This window comes from Octopus bimaculoides, chromosome 22 (genome assembly GCF_046866305.1).
Source record: "Octopus bimaculoides isolate indiv1 chromosome 22, ASM4686630v1, whole genome shotgun sequence".
Classification (NCBI taxonomy): domain Eukaryota; kingdom Metazoa; phylum Mollusca; class Cephalopoda; order Octopoda; family Octopodidae; genus Octopus; species Octopus bimaculoides.
Window position 1 is genome coordinate 26,701,731 of NC_142949.1, and position 22,500 is coordinate 26,724,230.

A 22,500-nucleotide genomic window follows, 5' to 3' on the forward strand; every position below is an offset into this window, starting at 1 on the left:
AACAAATGCTGCAGTATTAGGAAAGCTGAAAATCCAAAGATATCTATTATCAAGAATTAGGTCCACAAGGCTGTCATGTTTTGGACATACAATGCACTATAAGTCATTGTCCAAGAAATATTCTGACACAAAGTATTGAAGGAAGAGCGGAAGAGGCTGTCAAAGAGCTTTGCAGCACAACACAGAGGAACTATATATATATTTGTTATATGCAAGTGAAGCAGAATTAGGTTAAAATAGCTATCTGTGTATCATACTTGAAACAGATACAAAGCAAAAAAAGGCAAAGTAAGTGTAGTATTTGTCTGGGAATTTTTGGACATACTGTATTCAAAAATACAAAACTGTTTCAGTAGCAGACAAAAGTCATCCTGCAGCAGTGGTGGGCAGGCTAGATGCATATTTCTGCATCATTGGGCTTTGTCAGTACCATATACTCACTGCTAACCACAAGTTAAGATAAAATCCTTCACTTACTGATAAAGGAAAACAGTGATTGAATAATCACTAATGTTGCAGTTAACCGCTCAGCCAAGTAAAAATCCATGATATGCAACAAAAGAGGTATTAGATTAAAATAACTATCTGTCTATCATACTTAAAGCAGATACAAATGAGAATAAGCTGAGAATTAATTCTGTTGCTAGTCTGAGTTTGTTCGTTTTTGTGCATGTCATATTCTTTAAACAAATAATGCGTGTGTATGTGTGTGTGTGTGTGTGTGTTTGTGTGTTTGTGTGATCATTTTTGGTAAATAATGTCATTGAATATAAAGCACTTAAAGATACGTAGAAAAACATTTATATATAGATAGATAATGTAATTACAGTCTGACTTTTGTTGTTACAAATAGTATTATGATTTAAAAGCCTTTCGTCAGGCTGTCTTCCTTCTGAAAACATTTTTTAAATGATATGTTGAAAATCTGCTTCTGTAAAGGAAGATGTTGTTTCTTAAAATGATTCCATTGTCAGAAACTATTTGTAACCGCAATGGCCAATCTGTAAATCATTTCTATATGTGTATGTGCTTTTGTGTGCGTGCACGTGCACACACATACAGATAGGCCAACTCACATTCGTATTCTTATACCTTTGCATTTACATGCATGCTAAGATATATAAATGCACACATATATATATAATTTTAAACACCTTTTGTAGATTTTTCTGTTCTCTCTATCAAATTGAAATACTTCTGTATTTTATAATTTTATATTGTCACCAAATAAATTTTTCTGACTTTATCCATTTGAAACACCAAAGCATGCTGTTCTTGCTTTATAATTATTAAATCTTTATGATTATTAAATCTGTATTATTATTATTATTATTATTATTATTATTATTATTATTATTGCTGTTGTTCTTGAGAAAATGTTATGAATGTCTGCCAATCTTATTTCCTCTTTGCTACGTATCTGTGGTCCCATTGTGGTGCCTATGGTGTAAGGTAAGCAGTGAATGATATTACTACTAAGAAACTCAGTGGATAGCAAAATCGGTGGAGCATCAGACAACATGCTTTGTGATATTGCATATAGTTAGGCCCTTTCACTTTCTGAGTTCAAATTCAGATGTTGGACTTTGCCTGTCATTCTTCCAGGGGCAGATGAAATACACCCCAGTAAAGTACTGAGGTCAGCACTGGATTTAGACATGGTGATGTCATAAGTTAGACACCTTAAACTGTAGTAGTATTGCTCATATTGTATTAATATAAACTTTAAAGTGTATTACTGATATACTTAAAATGTAATACTCATTGTAATAAATACTCCTTATATTGGATTAATATAAACCTTCAACTGTAATACTCATTTACATAAACTGTAACACTCCTGATATTGTACTATATACCTTAAAATATGGTAGTCATATATACATTAAAGAGTCATACTTGTATTGTTATACACCTTAGAGTGTAGTACTCTTTGCATTGAATATATGCTTTAAACATTTGTACTTTTTACGTGGTATTTAGATTCACCTTGACCATTAGCATTCATATTTCTCTGTCAAATGTAATATTTATTTATTTACATTGTTTTGAATTAATCTTGCATTATCTCATAGCTTCAATATTTCGATGATGTGATTGTTTATATTTAGAATGACATTGTCAGCCAGGTGGGATAGGCTAGATCTGGCCATATTGAGCATAAAACAGGTAGAATATTTGGGCCAATTATGGCTGGTTTAAATGCTAAAGGGTTAAATGCCATACTCCTTATTTTGTGTTATATAATTAGTGAGTACTTCTTACATTGTATTATTGTATACATCAAAGTACAGTACTTTCTTCATTGTATTATCATTGCATTATCTGTATTATCAATAGTGGTGCTCCAGCTTGGCTACAGCCTCAGGGCTGAAACATATAAAAGAATTAAAGTACAATACTTTCTTCATTGTATTATTATATACATTAAAGTACAGTACTTTCTTCATTTTATTATTATATACCTTAAAAAGCAGTGAGCTGGCAGAATCATTAGCATATCTGACAAAATGCTTAGTGGTATTTCAGCCATCTGAACATTCTGAGTTCAAAATCTGCCGAGGTCGACGTTGCCTTTCATCATTTCAGGGTCAATAAACTAAGTATCAATGAAACACTGGGGTCAATGTCATCAACTATTCCCCTCCCCCAAAATTTCAGGCCTTGTGCTTTTAGTAAAAAGGATTATTATATTGGGTTATCCCTTAAATAATGCGTTTTTTATAATTGCATGAACTAAAAGTCGGAGGGGGACAGGATAAACCACTTGCATCAACTTGCTATTAAAGCAGGTAGTAATTTTACCTTGCCCTTATTCTTAATGGAGGTTTTGAAGAATGCAGTTCAATTTTAAGGTATTTTTTCAAAGTTATAATGTTAGTGACAAAGGAACATATTCAGCATATTTTTCATTATGGGTTCAATAAAGGCAACAACGTAATGGAAAATGCAAGGAATATTAATGCAGTATATGGGGATTGAACAATAAGCATAAGCCAGTGTCAATGGTGGTTCCAGAAACTACAACCTAGAATACGAGCCTCATCCTGGGAAGTCTGTAGAACTCAATGAGGATGTCCTGCAAACCCTGGTGGAACAAAATCCAATTGTAACTGTTGAGGAACTAGCAGAGAAGTTTAGATTTGGTCATTCAACCATTCATTGACACCTGCATGCCATCGGAAAAGCCAGCAAATGAGTCAATGAGTTCTTCACAAACTTTCCGAGTCTAATTGCACACAGAGAGTGAATGTGTACTCTTCTTTGCTGTCACGTTTCACGAATGAACTGTTTTTTTTTACCAAATAGTGACTGGTGATGAAAAATGGGTTCTCTGTAAAAATGTCGAGCACCGAAGACAGTGGGTAGAGAAAGGAGAAACACCGACACCCCAGGCTAAAGAAGGTCTTCTGAACTTTTAAGCCCAAACCAAATGATAACAAAGGTGATCTAGCGTGAGCAACTTAAGTCAACGCTAGAATAAAAACGACCATCTTTGGTTTCAAGACGAAAGGTGTTCTTCAATCAGGATAATGCTCGGCCACATACAGCGAGGATGATATTCAAAAGGCTGGAGCAGTTTGAATGAGAATTGATGCTCCGCCCACCATATTCGCAGGACATTGCCTCATCATTTATTCAGCAGTCTTCAAAATCATTTGGACAGAAAAAATATGAATTCTGTAGACAAGGTCAGAACAGTACTGGAGGAGTATTTTTCGTCACGGAGAAGTGAATTTTGGAAGAGGAGCCTTGCAAGTCTATCAGATAGATGGAAGAGCATTATAGAAAATGAAGGAGAGTATATTTTAGATTAAAAAAGAACTTTGTTTATCTTAATTTCGAAAAATAAAAGAAGTATAAAAAGAAACACATTATTTATGGGATGACCCAATATAAGGAAAATAGCTAGTTGTAAAATCTCAAGAAGAGATCAGGGTAGTTACTATACTATCAAGTAAAGTCAATCACCATGTCAAAATGACTGTTCCATGTTATAACTAGTTGAACCCCAGGTAGATCATCTTCCAGCTGGTTATTGGTGCAACATTGCACCCTTTATATACAATATATATTACTAGCACGGGGAACAAACCTGTACCATCCTCTAACAGACAATGGGATCGCTTAAAATGTATTCTTTCTATTCTATGCACCACATTGTGACAAACATAGTTGCCATCTAATGACAAATGATATGATGGAACCTCTATGTGGTTTATCAACCTGCTTGAAATAGCAGCTAAATCTCTTTCAAATCACACCCTACAATCTATTTTCTAAGAGATACATTGAATGATGGTATGTCAGGAATAGTTTGTCTGAATGAAAGCCAAGGTGGTCATGGCTAGAATGCTTTTAATCTATGAATGTTGAACAAGTCTCATTTTGTAGCCTCTTGTGCCATTGTAAGGTCAGAAGAGAACCACTCAGAAACTCCCTTGATGACTTTGTGGTTTTACTCTGATTTATTTAGTGAAAGAGGGGTTTATGACTGTTGACCCTTGCAGTTCCACCTCTTTATGTGCTGAGTTCAAGTCTCACCAAGGTCTACTCTGCCTTTCATCCTTTCAGGATTGATAATACCAGTTAAATATTGGGGGCAATGTCGTCGACTTCCTCCTCTCTTGAAAATTGCTGGTTTTATGCCAAAATTTAGAAATCAGTATTATTATTATTATTATTATTATTATTATTATTATTATTATTATTATTATTACTACTACTACTACTACTACTACTACTACTACTTGTTTTTGAATTCATTTTATTGCCATTGATATATATATATATATATATATATATATATATATATATATATATATATCTTAAATCCATGTTCTGCCTCTTCTATTATCCACCTCAGTTATTGAGACCGGCGATGACATCAATTACATCTTGGATGAGAATGTGCTCCTCATTGCCAATCACCAGTCCACTGCCGACGTACCAGCATTGATGGACCTGATGCACAGCAAGGCCAATTTGTCCAAGCGAGTTATGTGGATTATAGACAGTACCTTTAAATATACTCACTTTGGACTTGTTTCGAATCTCAGAGGAGATTTTTTTATCACTCAGGTTTGTTCAATTTTTTTAGTTGAAAATGTTTTATAGTTTCTTTAAAAAATTTACTAGAAACCTTTTAGAATTTTTGTTGACATTTTTTAGATTTTTCTTTTTCCTCTAACTTGAGGGTACACACTCACACCTCTTTACCATTCATGATCCTTTTCCAACTGAGGTAGCCATGTATCTTCTCTACAACAAGGTATCTGTTTTTGTCCCTGTATCATACTTTAACCTCTTATCATCTGGCACAAAGTCACCTCTCTCAATACTGCACCCACCTTCAGTTGAGGGATCTTATGAGTTACTTGGTGACTTCATTTGTACTCAGTACATTCTATGAAGTGGTTAGCATTAGGAAGGGCATCAAGCCATAGAAATCATACCAAAGCAGAGATAGAGTTTGGCACAGTCCTCAAGATTTTTGGCTCCTGTCAAACCATTCAGCCCATGACATATGGAAAACTGATTTTAAACAGTGATGACTAATGGAATTCTTCTACAGTTTTCATACAAAGAATTTTGTAAGTTTTTGTGGAAAATTTTCAGTAGAGCTTTTGGAGCAGACTTTTTGTGGGATTTTTGTAAAATCTTATTAATATTTAGATAAGATGTTTTGTGAAAATTTTCTAAAAGAAATTTTAGAATTTTAGTGGGAAATTTTAAAGAGAATTCTTGTAGAATATTTTAGAAGAAATTTCATAGAAAGATAAAAGTAACTTGGTTCCTGAAACACAAACAAGCCCTATCTTCTGATCTGGAGTTTTGACTGAAAATGTGAATTATGATTGATTTCCTTGCACTTGAATTTCTAAATGACTGTTCGATTTTCTATTTTCTGTTGTCATCCAACTTTCTCCAGGGAAAAGATGCTCGTGACAGCACCCTACAACAGTTGCGTTCCCACTTAAGGAGCACCTTCCATACGATACCTCGGAAATGGCTCGTTTTGTTTCCCGAAGGAGGTTTTCTACGCAAGAGAAAACTTGCAAGTCAAAGGTAAGTCATATGAAATCTTTGTTCTTGTGTAGCTCCAGCTCTAAGAAAAAGAGGAGACGAAGGTGTTTAATCAAAGGTCAATCCTGATTGACCAGACCTATGATTTACAACATTCAGGCTGTGATCATATTGTCTTTAATCCTTTAGCATTCGGATTATTCTGTTGAAAGTGGAGGTGCAATGGCCCAGTGGTTAGGGCAGCGGACTCGCAGTCACAGGATCGCGGTTTCGATTCCCAGACCGGGCGTTGTGAGTGTTTATTGAGCGAAAAACACCTAAAGTTCCGTGAGGCTCCGGCAGAGGATGGTGGCGAACCCTGCTGTACTCTTCCACCACAACTTTCTCTCAGTCTTGCTTCCTGTTTCTGTTGTGCCTGTAATTCAAAGGGTCAGCCTTGTCACACTGTGTCACGCTGAATATCCCCCGAGAACTCCGTTAAGGGTACACGTGTCTGTAGAGTGCTCAGCCACTTGCACGTTAATTTCACAAGCAGGCTGTTCCGTTGATCGGATCAACTGGAACCCTCGACGTCGTAAGCGACGGAGTGCCAACATCTAGTATTACAGTTACAACTGTGACGCAGCATATCTGATTGTAACATGAGTTTTATTGTTCCTGTTACTTTTTAACAAAATACAAGTTTAATTAATTGGTAAAGGGAATGAGTTTTAAGCTGTTTTCGTTTTTAGATATGCAAAGAAACAAAATTTACCAGTTCTGGAGAATATTACATTGCCAAGAGTTGGTGCAATGCAAGTGATTTTGGAAGAAATGGCTGAAAGGAAAACAGTTGCCAACAACAATTCCATTAATAATGGTAAGTTCTTCATTACATGATATTCTCTTTTACTCTTTTACTTGTTTCAGTCATTTGACTGTGGCCATGCTGGAGCACTACCTTTTAGTCGAGCAAATCGACCCCAGGACTTATTCATTGTAAGCCTAGTACTTATTCTATCGGTCTCTTTTGCCGAACCGCTAAATTACGGGGACGTAAACACACCACCATCGGTTGTCAAGCGATGTTGGGGGGACAAACGCACATACATACATATATATATATATATATATATATATATATATATATATATATATATATATATATATATATATATATATATATGTACATATGACAGGCTTCTTTCAGTTTCTGTCTACCAAATCCACTCACAAGGCTTTGGTCGGCCCGAGGCTATAGCAGAAGACACTTGCCCAAGGTTCCACACAGTGGGACTGAACCCGGAACCATGTAGTTGGTAAGCAAGCTACTTACCACACAGCCGGTGGTATCAAAAGGTTTCTGGACTAGTTATGTTTAATAAAAAATAACTGATTTACCTAAGTTTTAAGATTATCTCCTTCAAAATAGTCACCTTGCACAGTAATACACCAGTCCCAGCTTTCCTGCCTCTTTTGGAATCCAGCCTAGGAGTCGTTTTCCATAAGTGAGTCAAGGACCTTCTGCAATTCACTCTGGATCTCAACAACAATGGTAAAACAGCAACCTTTGAGCTGCATTTTCATCTTGAGGAAGAGATGGAAGTTCACAGGTGCTAAATCTGGTGAATAGGGCAGGTGTGGAAGTGACACCATGTTGCTTTTGGCAAGAAACTCATGAGTGAAGAGAGCTTGGTGAAGAATCCAGTTCTTTGCACTCCACAGATCCAGTTCCTTTCACCGAACGTCTTCTCTCAAATGCTTCAAAACGTCACAGTAGAACTCTCAGTTGATGATCTGGCTCTGGGGAACGAATTCTTGATGCACAACACCACATTTCTGGGGGGGTGATGCTTGTGGCAGGTCTTCCAGATCACTCATCATCTTCCAGGGACATTCTTTCACTTTTGAAGTACCCATGCCACTCAAATCATTCTGTGTCATTCACTGTGTCACACTGAATATCCCCGAGGACTACGTTAAGGGTACACGTGTCTGTGGAGTGCTCAGCCACTTGCACGTTAATTTCATGAGCAGGCTGTTCCGTTGATCGGATCAACTGGAACCCTTGACGTCGTAAGCGATGGAGTGACAACAACAACAACTAAAAGGGTGGCAACTCATGATCAAAGATTGAAGAGTTATTTCTCTTACTGGATGGGCAGTTGATTTGGAAATAAATTCAGAAAGCAGAACGGACACAAGGATAGAAAATTATAGCTGTTGGTGTAGAAGGAGGTAAAGAGAGAGAGAAAGGTGTAGGAAGGAAGTAATAAATTAATAGAGGACTAAAATATTTAATGGTGGAATGGGTGTATGAAAGGTTCACTATGAGAAGCAGTTGGGAACATCAGGGTTGACTCCCTTATGGTAGTTTAGACCAGTATCTAAGGATGTATTTCTGCTCATGTAAGCAGGAGATGTATATTTAAGAGCTACCTCACACATGGGATGTATCTAAATGCCAAATCAGAGTTAGCTACTCAACAGGAAGTACATTCTCTGTCGTTTGATAGTCAACATAAATACTGCCATCCCCAGGCACTTCTTGTAGTTGACTCTGTCCATCCATTCATCTATTAAATCCTTGTCTTCCATTTATTTATTATTTTCTTCATCTCTCTCTCTTCTTCCTCTCTCTTTCTTCCTTCTCTCTCTTCCTCTTCTTTCTCTCCAACTACTTCCAGCTCTCCCCTTCTCTCTATATGTACAGTTATAATTTTCTATTCTCGTCAAGTTTTTAATTCTCTAAACTTGATGTCCAAACCAAGGGAAATAATTCAGTTACCCTCAACAATGGATTACTACCTCAATGCTGTTAATTTTTAATAATGACTTCTTTTTTTTTTTTCCTTTATAAACAATAATTTCTAATATACTTTCCCAAAAAGCTTTACATGTAGGACTTCCACAACAGTCATCTTTTGCTGTGCCACAACTTAAATCCAAAACATTCATGTCTGATGAGTGTAGAGCAATCAACCTTGCATGAAACTCAGAGTCATGAACATTGTTTGTTAGTACAACTATAATATATGCTCCCTCACCACCAACACCACATGCTTCACTATTTTAGCATAGTTTAGTGCTTCATTTTTAAACTAAAATCCACAGCTGATCATGTGTGTATGTATGTGTATGTGTGTGTGTGTGTGTGTGTGTATATATATATATACTTTTAAAAGAAGAATGATGATTGTGACTTCAAAGTTTCTGCCTGCTTGCTTTGAAGATTAGCTGGCCAAAACTTCAAAGTTATGCTTACTCATCCTCTTGTAAAAGTATCATGAATATGTGCTCAACAAAAAAGTATTGAGTAGATCTTCAATTTATGTAAGATTGTTTTTATTATAACTCAGCATAAACACAAACATTAGTGTATGTATGTATGCATGTATGCATGCATGTATGTATGTATGCATGCCTCTCTGTGTCTCTGTCACACTCTAACCCTTCATCACCTGAGACAAGATCTCCTCCTCCAATACCCCCTTCCCTTTCAAAATTCCTTGTCTTGCAAGTTACTTGGTGACCCTACCAGTGCTAGTGCCACATAAAAAGCATCCAGTCCACACTGTGAAGTGATTGACATTTGAAAGGGCATCCAGCTGTAAAAACCATGCCAAAACTGACCTTGCCTGTGCTGGTACCACGTAAAAAGCACTCAGTCCACTTTGTGGAGTGGTTGGCATTAGGAAGGGCATCCAGCTGTAAAAACCCTGCCAAAACAGATACAGTAGTCTGGGGTAGCCATCTACCTGGCCAGCTCCTGTCAAACCGTCCAACCCATGCCAGCATGGAAGATGGACATTAAATGAAGGCAATGTTTTCAAAGTATTAATAAAAATGAAATTTTCTAATTTAGGCCTATTTAGGTACAAGCCCCTAAATTTGAAAGGTGGGAATTAGTCAATTACATGAACCCCAGTACTTAACAATGATTTCTTGTGATTTTTATTTTTATTTCCAGATCCCAAATTCAAGTATGTTGTGGATGTCACTATCGCATATCCTAAAGGTCGGCCTCTTGATATCCATGGTATTGGTATTGGCTATTGGCCCCCCTGTCATATCCTTATGCATTATCGGATATATCCTGCCAGCAAGATCCCTGTCGATAACAAAGGACTTACAGACTGGATGAATGAACTTTACATTGAAAAGGAGAAGATGCTGGGCAACTACTACAAGCATGGGGTCCTCCTCAGTATGACAGACCAGCAGAAGCGTGATTTCCCAAGAATTGGTGCCCGGCAGATTTCTCCTGACTTGCTTGGTGATCTTTTATATCACACATTTTATATTGTCTCTGCGTATATCCAGTACACTGTCATTTCTTCGATATTACGCAACTGGTGGTAGCAGTTGATTGTTGTACATGGCTTACTTTCATGCACACACACACGCACACACACACACACACACACACATATTTTCACACATGATAAGAGGTATATGTGAGTGTGCCTGCATTCGTATACATATAATGTTTGTGTGTGTGTGTGTGTGTGTGTATGAACATTTTGTACAGTGTCTTCAATAATATTTAACATAGTTGGGAGTAACATTCTATACATAAACAAACACATACACACACACACTTGCATACACAATATATTTTCATGTACATAAACTCACACATACTCACATACACAAACACACTCTATTACACACTTGCACTATAGCATTAGTATATCATGGTATTGCCCACATCAATGGCAAATATCTCAGAAATTCCCTAAATCCTATTAACAACATTTGACTTGTGTCATACACAGCTACTTGGTGAGGTGTGGGGTCACATTGTGGAGGAAGAAAGGGGTTGTTTACCTTGAGATACAGGGTGTCATAGATAGGCAGATAGGATCATGCATATATTATAGAAGCTCACTGCCATATTGCTCATCAATGTTATTAGACAAAGTATTATCCGCTTTAGTATCCATTAATGTTATGAAGCTCATACTTTCAATTGGAAAAAAGAAATGCAAACAAAGCAGACAACCAAATAAACATTTGAACTTCTCTGTAAACAAGTTTTGCAGTGAAGCCATTTATTTTTTTAATGGTTAATATAGTCCCAGGCTATTTTCGACTTAATCTTCAGCATATCTCTTCAACACATTCACTTGACCTTACTGAGGTTTACAAGGTAGCTCAGGGTTAAACCTAATTCTCTATTGTTATTTTTTATAATTTGAGTAACAACTCATAGTCTGACTGGAGGTTTTCTCAAAAAGGGAGTTGAATTCAAAGAGAAGATCTGACACATAGAGAATTAAAAGAAATTTGCAGGTAAGTATTGGACTTTCTGCCTTGAAATATTCTATGAAGATGGTATAATTTTTGGTTTGGAGAAAGAGGATATGCCTTCTCCCATAAATTTTTTTTTATAAAGAAGGTAATATTTTTTCAAGGAGAGGGTATGTTTTGTCCCTTGAAATTTTCTATGAAGTGGGTAGACTTTTCACGAAGAAGAATTTCAGGGGTATACCTTTTCCTTTGGAACTTTCTTAAAGTAAAGGAAAATTTTGGGCGTATCTACCTTCTTGAAATTTTTTCAGTAAATAAAGCAGAATTTAGAGTGAAAATATCTTCTCTCCTCTTGAAACTTCTATAAATGATGGGAAATTTTCTGATGCATACACCTGGAATTTTTCATTAAAGAAAACAGAATTTAGAGGGAAGATATTTTCCCTCTTGAAAATTTTCATAAATAATGTGACAAATTAAGGATTAGTAAACTATGAAATATTTAGTAATGGTGGGAAAATTAAGGTATGTACCTTATCCCTTCAAATATTCATTAATGATTGAAGAATTTAAGGTGGAAGTACCTTCTGGTAAGAAATTATCTTACATAATGAAAGCATTTGGAGGTAAATCCTTTGAAGTGTGGAATAATAGTTGAGGCTTTTACCACCTGAGAATGCTAGCCTTTATGATTGGACTTTGTTCTGTTCTTCAATTTCAACATCTGTGAGTCAAAAAACAATCAAGTCCTGCAGCAGCATTTAGAAACACCTTTTTATTTATATATTTATTTATTGCTTTTTATCGTTAGCGGTGTGTTGTGAAGTAACGTGTTTCACTGGTTCAAAGTAAATCGATCAGTCAACATCATCAGATATTGAACAATGAGATTTATCCAGAATCTTGAGTCATGATAACAGAACAGCCACTGACTCACTGCTTGGTTGGACTAAGTCTACAGTTCCAGGTGACTGACAAAGAACAAGATAACAATCAGATGTCATTATGAGATATGATAAAGTGTTTAGTTAATCAATATTGTTAATTATTGATCTAATCAGCATCAACCATTGATTCTTTACTCTCTCAGTCATTCAGTATTGCTGGGGCAGGGCGCAGATGAAGAAGAACAGGGTACTTTCACTAATTTCTCTCTTAGAAATATTATTTTATTTTAGAGTTCCTAATAAAGTAACATGAAATATCTGCATTTTAATGATCTGAATCAGGAGTTTGGGATTCACTAAGTAAAAGGGTTCAGCAGTGGGATACTCAACCACTTTTATTATAATGAGTTAGTAGTTTCGTTGAATGAACAACAAGAATATTGTAGAAACCAGTCAGCAGATGCAGTTATTGAATCTGTGTGTGTGTGTGTGTGTGTGTTCAGTGTACATCTGGCTGTGTGGTTAAACAGTTTGCTTCACAATCATGTTGGCTATGAGTTCAATCCTAATATGTGACACCCTGAACCAGTATTTTCTGACGACAGCCCTGGGTTAACCCAAGCTTTGTTAATGAAATTAAGGGAGACAGAAACCATGTGGAATACTCAGTTGGATTATTTCAATACACACACACACACACACACACACACACACACACACACATATGCACACGCGCGCGCACACATCTTTTTCTAATTCTACCTTAGGAATATTATCAAGCTACATCTGTCAGTGGAATATTCAGCCAGTTAAACTATAAAAAAAAATATAGAGTGTATAGTTATTCTATTGGTTGAATGTTTGTCAAAATCAACTTGAAATCCATCAATAACCAATATTTCAAACCCATACCCATTCATATAACTAGTGGTCCTTGTTTAAGTATTTGATGAAGATGGATACCCAGATAAGATGTGCTGCATTAAACCTTTTAGCTTCGAGGTGACAAAATTTCTCTCCCTTCTACAACAACTTCAACAACAGGTTTTGTATATCCCATGATGCATTTGTTCCTCCTCATTGTTTTACCCTGTCCCAACCATCACTACCACCCTTAAATGTTGTATCATATATTTTTCCAAAACCTTATTTTCGAAGGGTGCAAGCATTTAAAAAATCCCACACCTTCTCCTCCTGCCCATGTTTTTCCAAGTAACAACCTACAGAAGTTCATGCTGAACATAAACCTCAATTGAACATGGTAATATGAAATCTATGGGTACTGCCCCACCTCACTAAATATGAAAGAAAATTCCTGATCATACAAACATGATCTGTGAACATTAAAAAAAAAATGAACATTTAGGGTGAACATAGTCCCACCCAACTAGTGAGGGCAGGGAATATCTGTGCTGTACCTTACCAGTTCTGCTATGACCAGCACCAGGCCCTGTAGACATACAAAAACAGATTGGACAGTGGAAGAAACCCAACATATCTTGAGTGTCAAATCTATGGTGCACCACAGTGTGACATAGGATCTTCAATGAGTTGAAGAGAGGACTGTAATATCTTTAGTGCTAGATCTGTTGGTCATAATCAAAGATTTTCTCAACCAGCCACCATCTGAAAAGCAGAATTAACTTTGAGGATATACAACCACAATAATATATATTTTGATATGACTGTAATTTTACAAACTACAAACCTTATTTTTGGTGGTAAAAAATGCATTAATTTTTACATCTGCACAACTGATTTATCTTTGCTCATCATCAAATGACTTATTCTTGGATATGTACGTACAGTACTGGACTGAATTTGAACTGGGAACCCTTTATTTCCAAACAAAGAATAGTAATACTCTTTCCCACTAAGGTCAACAGTTTCCAAACTTATTCTGGTACCAAACCCATTACACAATTTTCCAAAAATTACATAACCAACCCCTATATTTTATGGACCTCCCTCACAACTTGGTTTTAACAAGATATTAAATAGTTGTTTTAGAATATTCTTTCACAGAATGCTGGGAATTTTTGGAACCCTCTTTGAAAAACATTACACCAGGTCACTGACACATGTACATGTACCCAAGAATAAGGCCCTTGATGGTGGTCAGAGATCAAACTATTCTAAACATAATGCAAATGTAAATATTGAAATATTTTTCACCTCTAATGATGAGTTCCCCTAACATAGAGTGATTTACAGTTTGCTATCATAGACATTTGAACATTTTATCATCACATATATTGTTTTCAAATTTTAGCACAAAGGCAGCAAGGTTGGGGTGAGGCTAAGTCAATTACTTCGACCCCAGTGTTCAACTGGTACTTATTTTATTAACCGTGAAAGGATGAAAGGCAAAGTTGAGCTCAGAACAAAAAGACAGATGAAATGCTGTGAAGTGTTTTGTCTGGCATGCTAATGATTCTGACAGCTCACCACCTTCATCATATATGTTAGACAGGTGATGATGTTAACTCAATAGCTGAGAGAATGTGATGATCATGGATTTAATTTATCAAAATATTCAGTTGCTCCTTTCTTAGTTTATATAGTTACTAGTATACATAAAGGTGATGCTCAGAGAAATAATATACCTAGCACTAATTGATTAACTGATCAATGAACTCAGCCCTAGCTTGAGTCCAAAATCACTACCCTGCTTCATATGATGTAATTTATTCACCTTGGGTAATATCATGCTGATGATTTCAAATAAGGATGAAATGGCATTATACAAGACTACCTAGGATAAAAATTTTAAGATCTTTGTAATGAGTTAGAGAACGTATTAAATATATACATTCTGAGCTTCTTCTTCTTCGTTGCTCTTCAATTTGAAATTCAAACTTCAAATCCTACTATGGTTAATTTAAAAGTAATTATTTCCCTTACAATAATTAGCTACCAGGGCAGACCACATGTTAGAAAAGTTAACATTAGGATTGATGTGTGTGTGTGTGTGTGTGTGTGCGTGTGTTTCCTTCAGGATTGCAGTGACAGTAAATAAGGACATTGATGATAATCTGTATTACAAATAAAAGTTTGTGGGTTCAATCCTATTGTGAAGCTTGCATGATTGTGTATGTGTGAGAGTGAATGAGTGAGTGAGGTGGGTGCTGGAAATGTTATGCCTGAAGACAATCAGAACATACTTTAGTAAATACGGTGTTGATGAAGACAGAATAAGAGATGAGGTTAATGGCCTGTGTCTCTATTGGCCTTGATGAGAAATTAGTTATCACAGCATTACAAACATGTATATTAAACTAACAAGCAAACTTAAGTTGACATAACCTATTAGAGCAAATGTTTGTGGGAAGAAAGGTTATACATATTATCAGGCACGCACTGACATCAGTTCAAGAATACTGTCCTAAATACAATATATATATATATATATATATATATATATATATACACATACATACATACATACATACATACATACATACATAAACAGAAAACAGGTGTGGCATTCTAAGCTTTATGTCATACAGGTGTTTCATCAGAATGCCAAAATAATTGCATAACAGTGAAATAACATGCATTTCACTTTGCACTTTACTGTACTTTTATTGATACACACGCACATATACACAACCATATATAAAAATATATCATGGTTAGTGATAGAAAGAGCATTGAACAACCAGGTCAAGAGTGAAAATTTTTCTTTGTTGCTGTGTGTCAGATGACAGAAGATTGGGTCAAAGTGAGATAAAACTTGTTCAATCCATGCAAGCATGTTGCGAAGAAAGTATGTAAATATGCGCGTACACACATACACGCACACACACACACACACATACATGCACACATGTATACAACAAAGACTACTATGCTAAATATATTGTTAGTCAATATTTTTACTATATAGAATATGTTATTCACTTCCACACAAAGCTGAATCTGTTTACAAAAGATGTAAACAAAATGAGGGGAAATTACTCAAACAGGCCAATCGCATGAAATTGGATGCAAAATCTTGGTTATTTTATTGCTTTATTTTTGTATTTGTCATTTTTGACAATTCCAATCAATCATTCATATTGCTGGTAGGTAGCTACCACCTGGCCATGTACAACGGGGTGTAGAAAAGTTCCCAGCTTAGGGTAAATGAAAATACTGGAGGATCAGTTAAAAATGATTTTATTCAACGTATCCTTTCTCTCACATTCATGCACTTATTGCAGTTGGTCCTTCAGTTTTTCTAAGCCCTGTGAAAGAACTCGAAAGGTTGGGCCTCCAACCAGGCCGTTTGTGATACCCTTAAAAGCCAGGAACTTTTCAGCCCCTCCTCATATGCATGCACACGCGTGCGCGCGCATACACACACACACACACACACACCACAAACTGAAAAATGTTGATTTACAAAATGTGGTTGTATTATATTTCCCTTTGTATCAACTAATTAAATTTATCAAATGTATGGGCTCTATCACATTTTATGTTTATTCTAGAAATATTTTAGATGTATACATCCCATTTATATATATATACACACACACACTTATATGTATTTATATATATACTTATGTATGTATATATGTATGCATGTAAATGCTTGATACAGACATTATTTGAAGAAAGATTTTCTTAAAATAAAAATTAATTAATTTAAAAAAAGAACGACACAAACCTTTCGAGAAGAAATTTTCATTTTGCATGAAAGCGCTTACACACAATCTGAAAACTTCCTCCTATAAGGTTTGTGTCATTTTGAGGGGTTTTTTTTTTTCTTTTTAAGATTGTATTTTAATATGATTGATAATTTTCATTTTAAGAAGCTCTTACTTCAAAGATACCTACAGGCATATATATATATATATATATAAATGTGTGTATATATATGTATATGGGAAAATATTTCTTAAAATTGTGTTGTTTTTTTAGGGAGGTTTTCTATGCTTGATGTAATGATGTATATATATATTTTGATATCACTGTTAAATTATAGAACATACAAGGATGCACGTTCATCTACATGTATTTTTGTGTGTACGTGTATAATATTGTACTATTATATATATATATATATATATATATATATATATATATATATATATATATATATGTGTGTGTGTGTGTGTGTATGTATGTATGTATGTGTGTGTGTGTGTGTATAGTTGTATAAGAATGTATGTATATTTATACATAGAAATAATATACTGGATAGTATAATATACATGTATATTTTGTCTCTTTATACCTCCTGGAGAATGTTTTATATTTTTCTAGTGATTTACTATTGTCATTTGCATATTTTGTGTACATCACACCCAGATATATATATAAATACATACACACATACACATAGCCACACATGCTTGCATACATCCACACACATGCACACACTATGACAACAAATGTCTCTTTGTGCCTTTCATAGGTTTTCTTCTTAAGCTGACTTGGGGCCAAATAACTATACACATGTGTGTGTGTGTGTGTGTGTACCACTGTAAAGTGGTTGGCATTAAGAAGGGTGTCCAGCTGTAGAAACCATGCAAAAGCGGACAGTGATGGTTAGCAGAGCTCTCTGGTTCGTCTGTTCTTGTCAAACCATCCAACCCAGGACAACATGGAAAATAGACATTAAATGAACATGATGATGATATCATCATCATCATCATCGTTTAACATCCGCTTTCCATGCTAGCATGGGCTGGACAATTTGACTGAGGACTAGTGAACCAGGAGGCGACACCAGGCTCCAATCTGATTTGGCAGAGTTTCTACAGCTGGATGCCCTTCCTAACGCTAACCACTTCAAGAGTGTAGTGAGTGCTTTTCCATGCCACCGGCACGAGGGCCAGTCAGGCGGGTACTGGCAACGGCCACACTCGAAATGGTGTATTTTACGTGCCACCTGCACAGGAGCCAGTCCAGGGGCACTGGCAACGATCTCGCTCAGATGTCTTACTGGCAAAGGCCACGCTCGAAAAATGGTGTATTACATGTCACCTATATATATATATATATATATATAAAAGCCAACATTAACTGAAGAATCACTCAATAAAACATTTGTTTGTCACATTAATTTTTACGAGGAAAGTTTACGAGTGACTTAAAAATTTCAACTTAGTTGCCTTTATTAGACAGTCTGGTGAAGTTAATGTCAGTCATTTCTTTTTATGTATATTAATGTGTGGGGGTGGGGTGGCAGTAGCAGATGATGAAAGAATATTTGTGTGCTGACTTGACATGCTAGAAATAGCAGTGAAATCTCTCAAATTACTTCTCAGTATCTTTTAAAAAAAAGAAAAAGAAAGGGCACATTAGATACAGTAGTTCTAGAGACACTGGTGGTTGGAGAGTCATGGAGGGAATGTAGTTGATTATAGGTTTGGTGACCTGGGTGGGTTACAAGAACAGCCATGCCCATAGACGGCCCTCATAGCCATCACCACAGACACATGTATCAGCTCAGGGTTCAAAAAGGGATTTTAAATCAACATTCCAGAAAATGTAAACATTCCGCAGAGAAACAATGGTAAAAACGGGTCACTGAAGAATTGATTCCAAGGTACACTTGGAGCAAATGCTGCTTGGAATCTCAACATGAAGACAATGCTACATGAAATCTCAGGAATTGTGTAGCAGCATCTTTAAATTAGATATGAAACCCTTTACATTGGGTTTCAAGAATTGATACTGCATAAATACCCCTTAAGATTGAGGGGTCAGGCAAGGGTGTTGGGTGCTGGAAGTAAATAGAACTTAATGGATCTTACAGAATGTTGCATGGAATGAATTCCAAGCCAGGAGGATTTTTGTTGTTGTTGTTGTTGTTGTTGTTATTTTATAATTATTTATTGGAGTAGCCATGTATCTCCTCTGCATCAAGACACTTGTTTCTGTCCCTCTGTCATACTTTAACCTTACATCACCTGGCACAAAGCCACTTCCCTCAAGTTAAGGGGGGGGGGGGGGGGGGTCTTGGCTTGAGAGTTACGTGTTAACCTCACTGACGATGGTGCCACGTGGAAAAGCACTCAGTACACTTTGTAAAGTGGTTGGCATTAGGAAGGACATCCAGCCATAGAAATGAGACAAAAGTCAAATGTTGGAGCCTGGAGCAGCCCTCTGGCTCACTGGCTTCTGTCAGTCTGTCCAACCCATGCCAGCATGAAAAATGGATGTTAAATGATGATAATGATGGGATGGAATAAATAATGAAAGAAACTCTCAAAACAATACTGAACAAATTTTTAGTAATCAAGCTGAAATTGAAGGAGTAGTGTTATGTAGTGGAGTACTACTCATGAACATCTTTTTTTATATACCTACAGTTACATTGTACAATGCGTCTAAACCCCTCACCCACCCCACCTCTCCTTAAGATGGTAGGGTGTGATTTGATTTTTGACTGCTATTTTTCACAGGTTGAGTAACCCTGTAAGGACCCCCTCGTTAACACATTTCATTATCTTGCCCTGTTATTTAAGGACTTGTTCAGTCCTTGGGCCCGTCAGATCCTGTAAAACTGGCCAACTCATTCCAGCACAGAACATGGATGGTAAATGATGATGGGATGTGATTCAGGAGTGATGCTTCAGAGCATTCTCTGACCTGATTAGTGAAGCTAGTCTAATCATCACTCGATGATGTATGGAAAAGAAACTGTTGTGAGAAGTGGGAGAGATTGTGAAGGACTGCAGGTTAGGAAACTACTAGGGATTTATATGCTATCCCCAGTTCTGTAGTTGTATGCATGGCCAAAGACGCACAGCTTCGGTCGGTAGATCAGGAGATGTGAGCTCTCCCTGGAAGCAGCACTGCTATGAGGGGTAGTGCTAATGGGTGCGGGTTGATCAACCCTGGTTGGATCACCTAGGTGAGGGTGTCATAGTTGAAAGAACCAAAACACCTAATGACCCTAGGAAACATCACTTATGATATGTCCGGGCACATCACAGGATGATGTATTGAAAAAAAAAAAAAAACTTGTGAGAAGTGGGAGAGCAGGTGAAGAAGCTATCAGAAGTTTATATACTATCACTAGTTCTTTAGTTGTACATATTGCCAAACACACATGGCTTAGTGGTTGTGGTATTTAACTTATGACCATAAGGTCGTAAGTTCAATTCCTGGTAATGTGTTGTGTCCTTGAGCAAGACACTTTATTTCACATTGCTCCAGTCCTCTCAGCTGGCAAAAATGAGTTGTACCTGTATTTCAAAGAGTCAGCTTTGTCACACGCTGAGTTATGCTGGATTTCTCTGATAACCATGTTAAGGTTATGCAAGTCTGTGGAGGGCTCAGCCACTTGTATGCTAAGTTCATGATCAGACTGTTCCATAGATCAGATCAACTGGGACGCTTGTCATCATAACTGACAAATTGCTAGTTCTGTAGTTGTATGTAGCTAAGGATACTTAATCATCTCAACAGCTAAAAAGATTCCACAAAAACGATCTAGGTTCCATTAGTCTTCTAGGTATCACAGCATGTTGGAGTCACTGCTGTAAACAGTGGCAACACTAGAGAATTGATGAATGTGTTGGTGGTTGGCTTCAAGTGCCAAGTTCAATTGCTCTCCACTAGAAGAACATGTCATAGACAACCATTTCCTATCCAGGTGGAGCTTTGATTTACATCCACTAAAAGTTATGGGAACCTGGCTGTATAACTCTATGATCCTTGTGGTCTTGAGAAAGATTTGCTTTGTGTGTGTGTATATAACATGTTTCAGACCCATCTCCTCTGAAAAGGCCAGAGACATTTATTTAAAAGTTTCTCTCTCTCTCTCTCTCTCTCTCTCTCTCTCTCTCTCTCTCAAAACATATACACACTATAAAATTAAACATTTTGAAGTATCCATGTGCATTTATTTCAAAGCATCTCTATTCCTCTCCCCTACTATCTCTGTTTATCTGTCTATCGATCTGTCTATGCATCTGTCTGTCCATCCATCTGTCTATCTATCCATCTATCTGTCTATCTATCTATCTATCTATCTATCTATCTATCTATCTATCCCCTACAAGAATAAACATTATGGGATAACCTTGTACACACTGTTTCCATTTATATATAAATATATTTTTTATCAAACATTAACATACTCAAAAGATGTATTTTAATGAATCTCATGAGGCATCTGAAAGAATTGTTGAAGCCTAAAAGACACAAAAAAACAACAACAACCTATTGAGATCAATTAAGCATAATAATAATAATAATAATAATACTAATAATAATAATAATAATAATAATAATAGTAATTTCTTTCTTAATGAAACCAAACCTACTCCTATAAACACAGACATTACTTATCAGTTAAACACTGATAAACTATTCATGTGCCCCTGTAATTGTTTTAAATGGTTGCCTACAATATCATGTAATTTAACTGACATTATTATTATTATTATTATTATTATTATTATTATTATTATTATCATTATTGGTTAGAGTTCCAGAACCTGTTTTCAATGATCTTTGCAGAACTATTCACACAACTGTCTTAACCGTTTGCCTGTCCTGCTGTGTGTCCCATGTGGCACGCAGGATGTATTTCTTTGGCATCCATGCATCATATATGCTACATGTTCTCAATTTTTTTTCAACCATGAGGAAAACTTGGGACTTATGAAAGGACAGCTTTATATTACTCAGAACATATAAAACAAGGGCTGACTAGAAGTCTAAAAACAAGCACAGACGCTTAGGACAAACATGTGAAAATGCTTTGGACAGACAAAGGGTTAAGAATTCAAAATTTGATAAATAAAGAAATTGAATCATTCTTAAATAATGGCGTGACGTTGATTGACAGTTCATGAAAAAGAAAAAATAATTAATATTATTAATGGTAATAATCATAATGATATTTATATACAATGAAAAACAAGAAAATTATCAAAATTATGTAAATTGGTAATATTTTTGTAACAAAAAAATATTTGTATGTACACACACACATATATATATTTTAATATAACAAAAATGTAATTGAGAACTTTTGAAATGTTGTTGTTATTACTTTTATCTATTATAGTTAAATTTTGTTCCATGAAGTTTTGTTAGTTTTTTTTTCTAAATTGCTTTGATTAGCTTCATATGAAATAATTAGTTGTGTATCAATTTTTTTGATGTTCTTGGCCATGTTTCCTTTTTTTTTTGTATTTATTAAATACTTGTTTTATTAATGTCTTGTAAATTTGTAAACAAAAGACCAAAAAAACCCCCCAAAAAACCAGAAGATATTTTCTTGTGTGTCTGAGTATATCTTGTCAATATATTTTAAATGGTGAAATGATTTTGAATTAAGTGATTTTGATTCAACAATGGGTTTAATTAAAAATGATATTAATACAAATCATTTGAAAAATTA

At 35.8% G+C, this 22,500-nt stretch overlaps 1 protein-coding gene across 3 annotated transcripts in view; it reads left to right on the plus strand.

The window, feature by feature from the left end:
- LOC106881177 (acyl-CoA:lysophosphatidylglycerol acyltransferase 1) overlaps nt 1–14,482 on the plus strand; it is an 85,723-nt gene extending 71,241 nt beyond the window's left edge. For all 3 annotated transcript variants that reach the window (XM_089339898.1, XM_089339899.1, XM_089339897.1), the window contains exons 4-7: nt 4,868–5,082; nt 5,933–6,069; nt 6,759–6,886; nt 9,977–14,482. In XM_089339898.1, the coding sequence (XP_089196024.1) occupies nt 4,868–5,082; nt 5,933–6,069; nt 6,759–6,886; nt 9,977–10,368 (872 nt within the window). In that variant the 3' untranslated portion in view covers nt 10,369–14,482. The remainder of the gene's footprint in view (nt 1–4,867; nt 5,083–5,932; nt 6,070–6,758; nt 6,887–9,976) is intronic.
- The last annotated feature ends 8,018 nt before the right edge of the window (nt 14,483–22,500 follow it).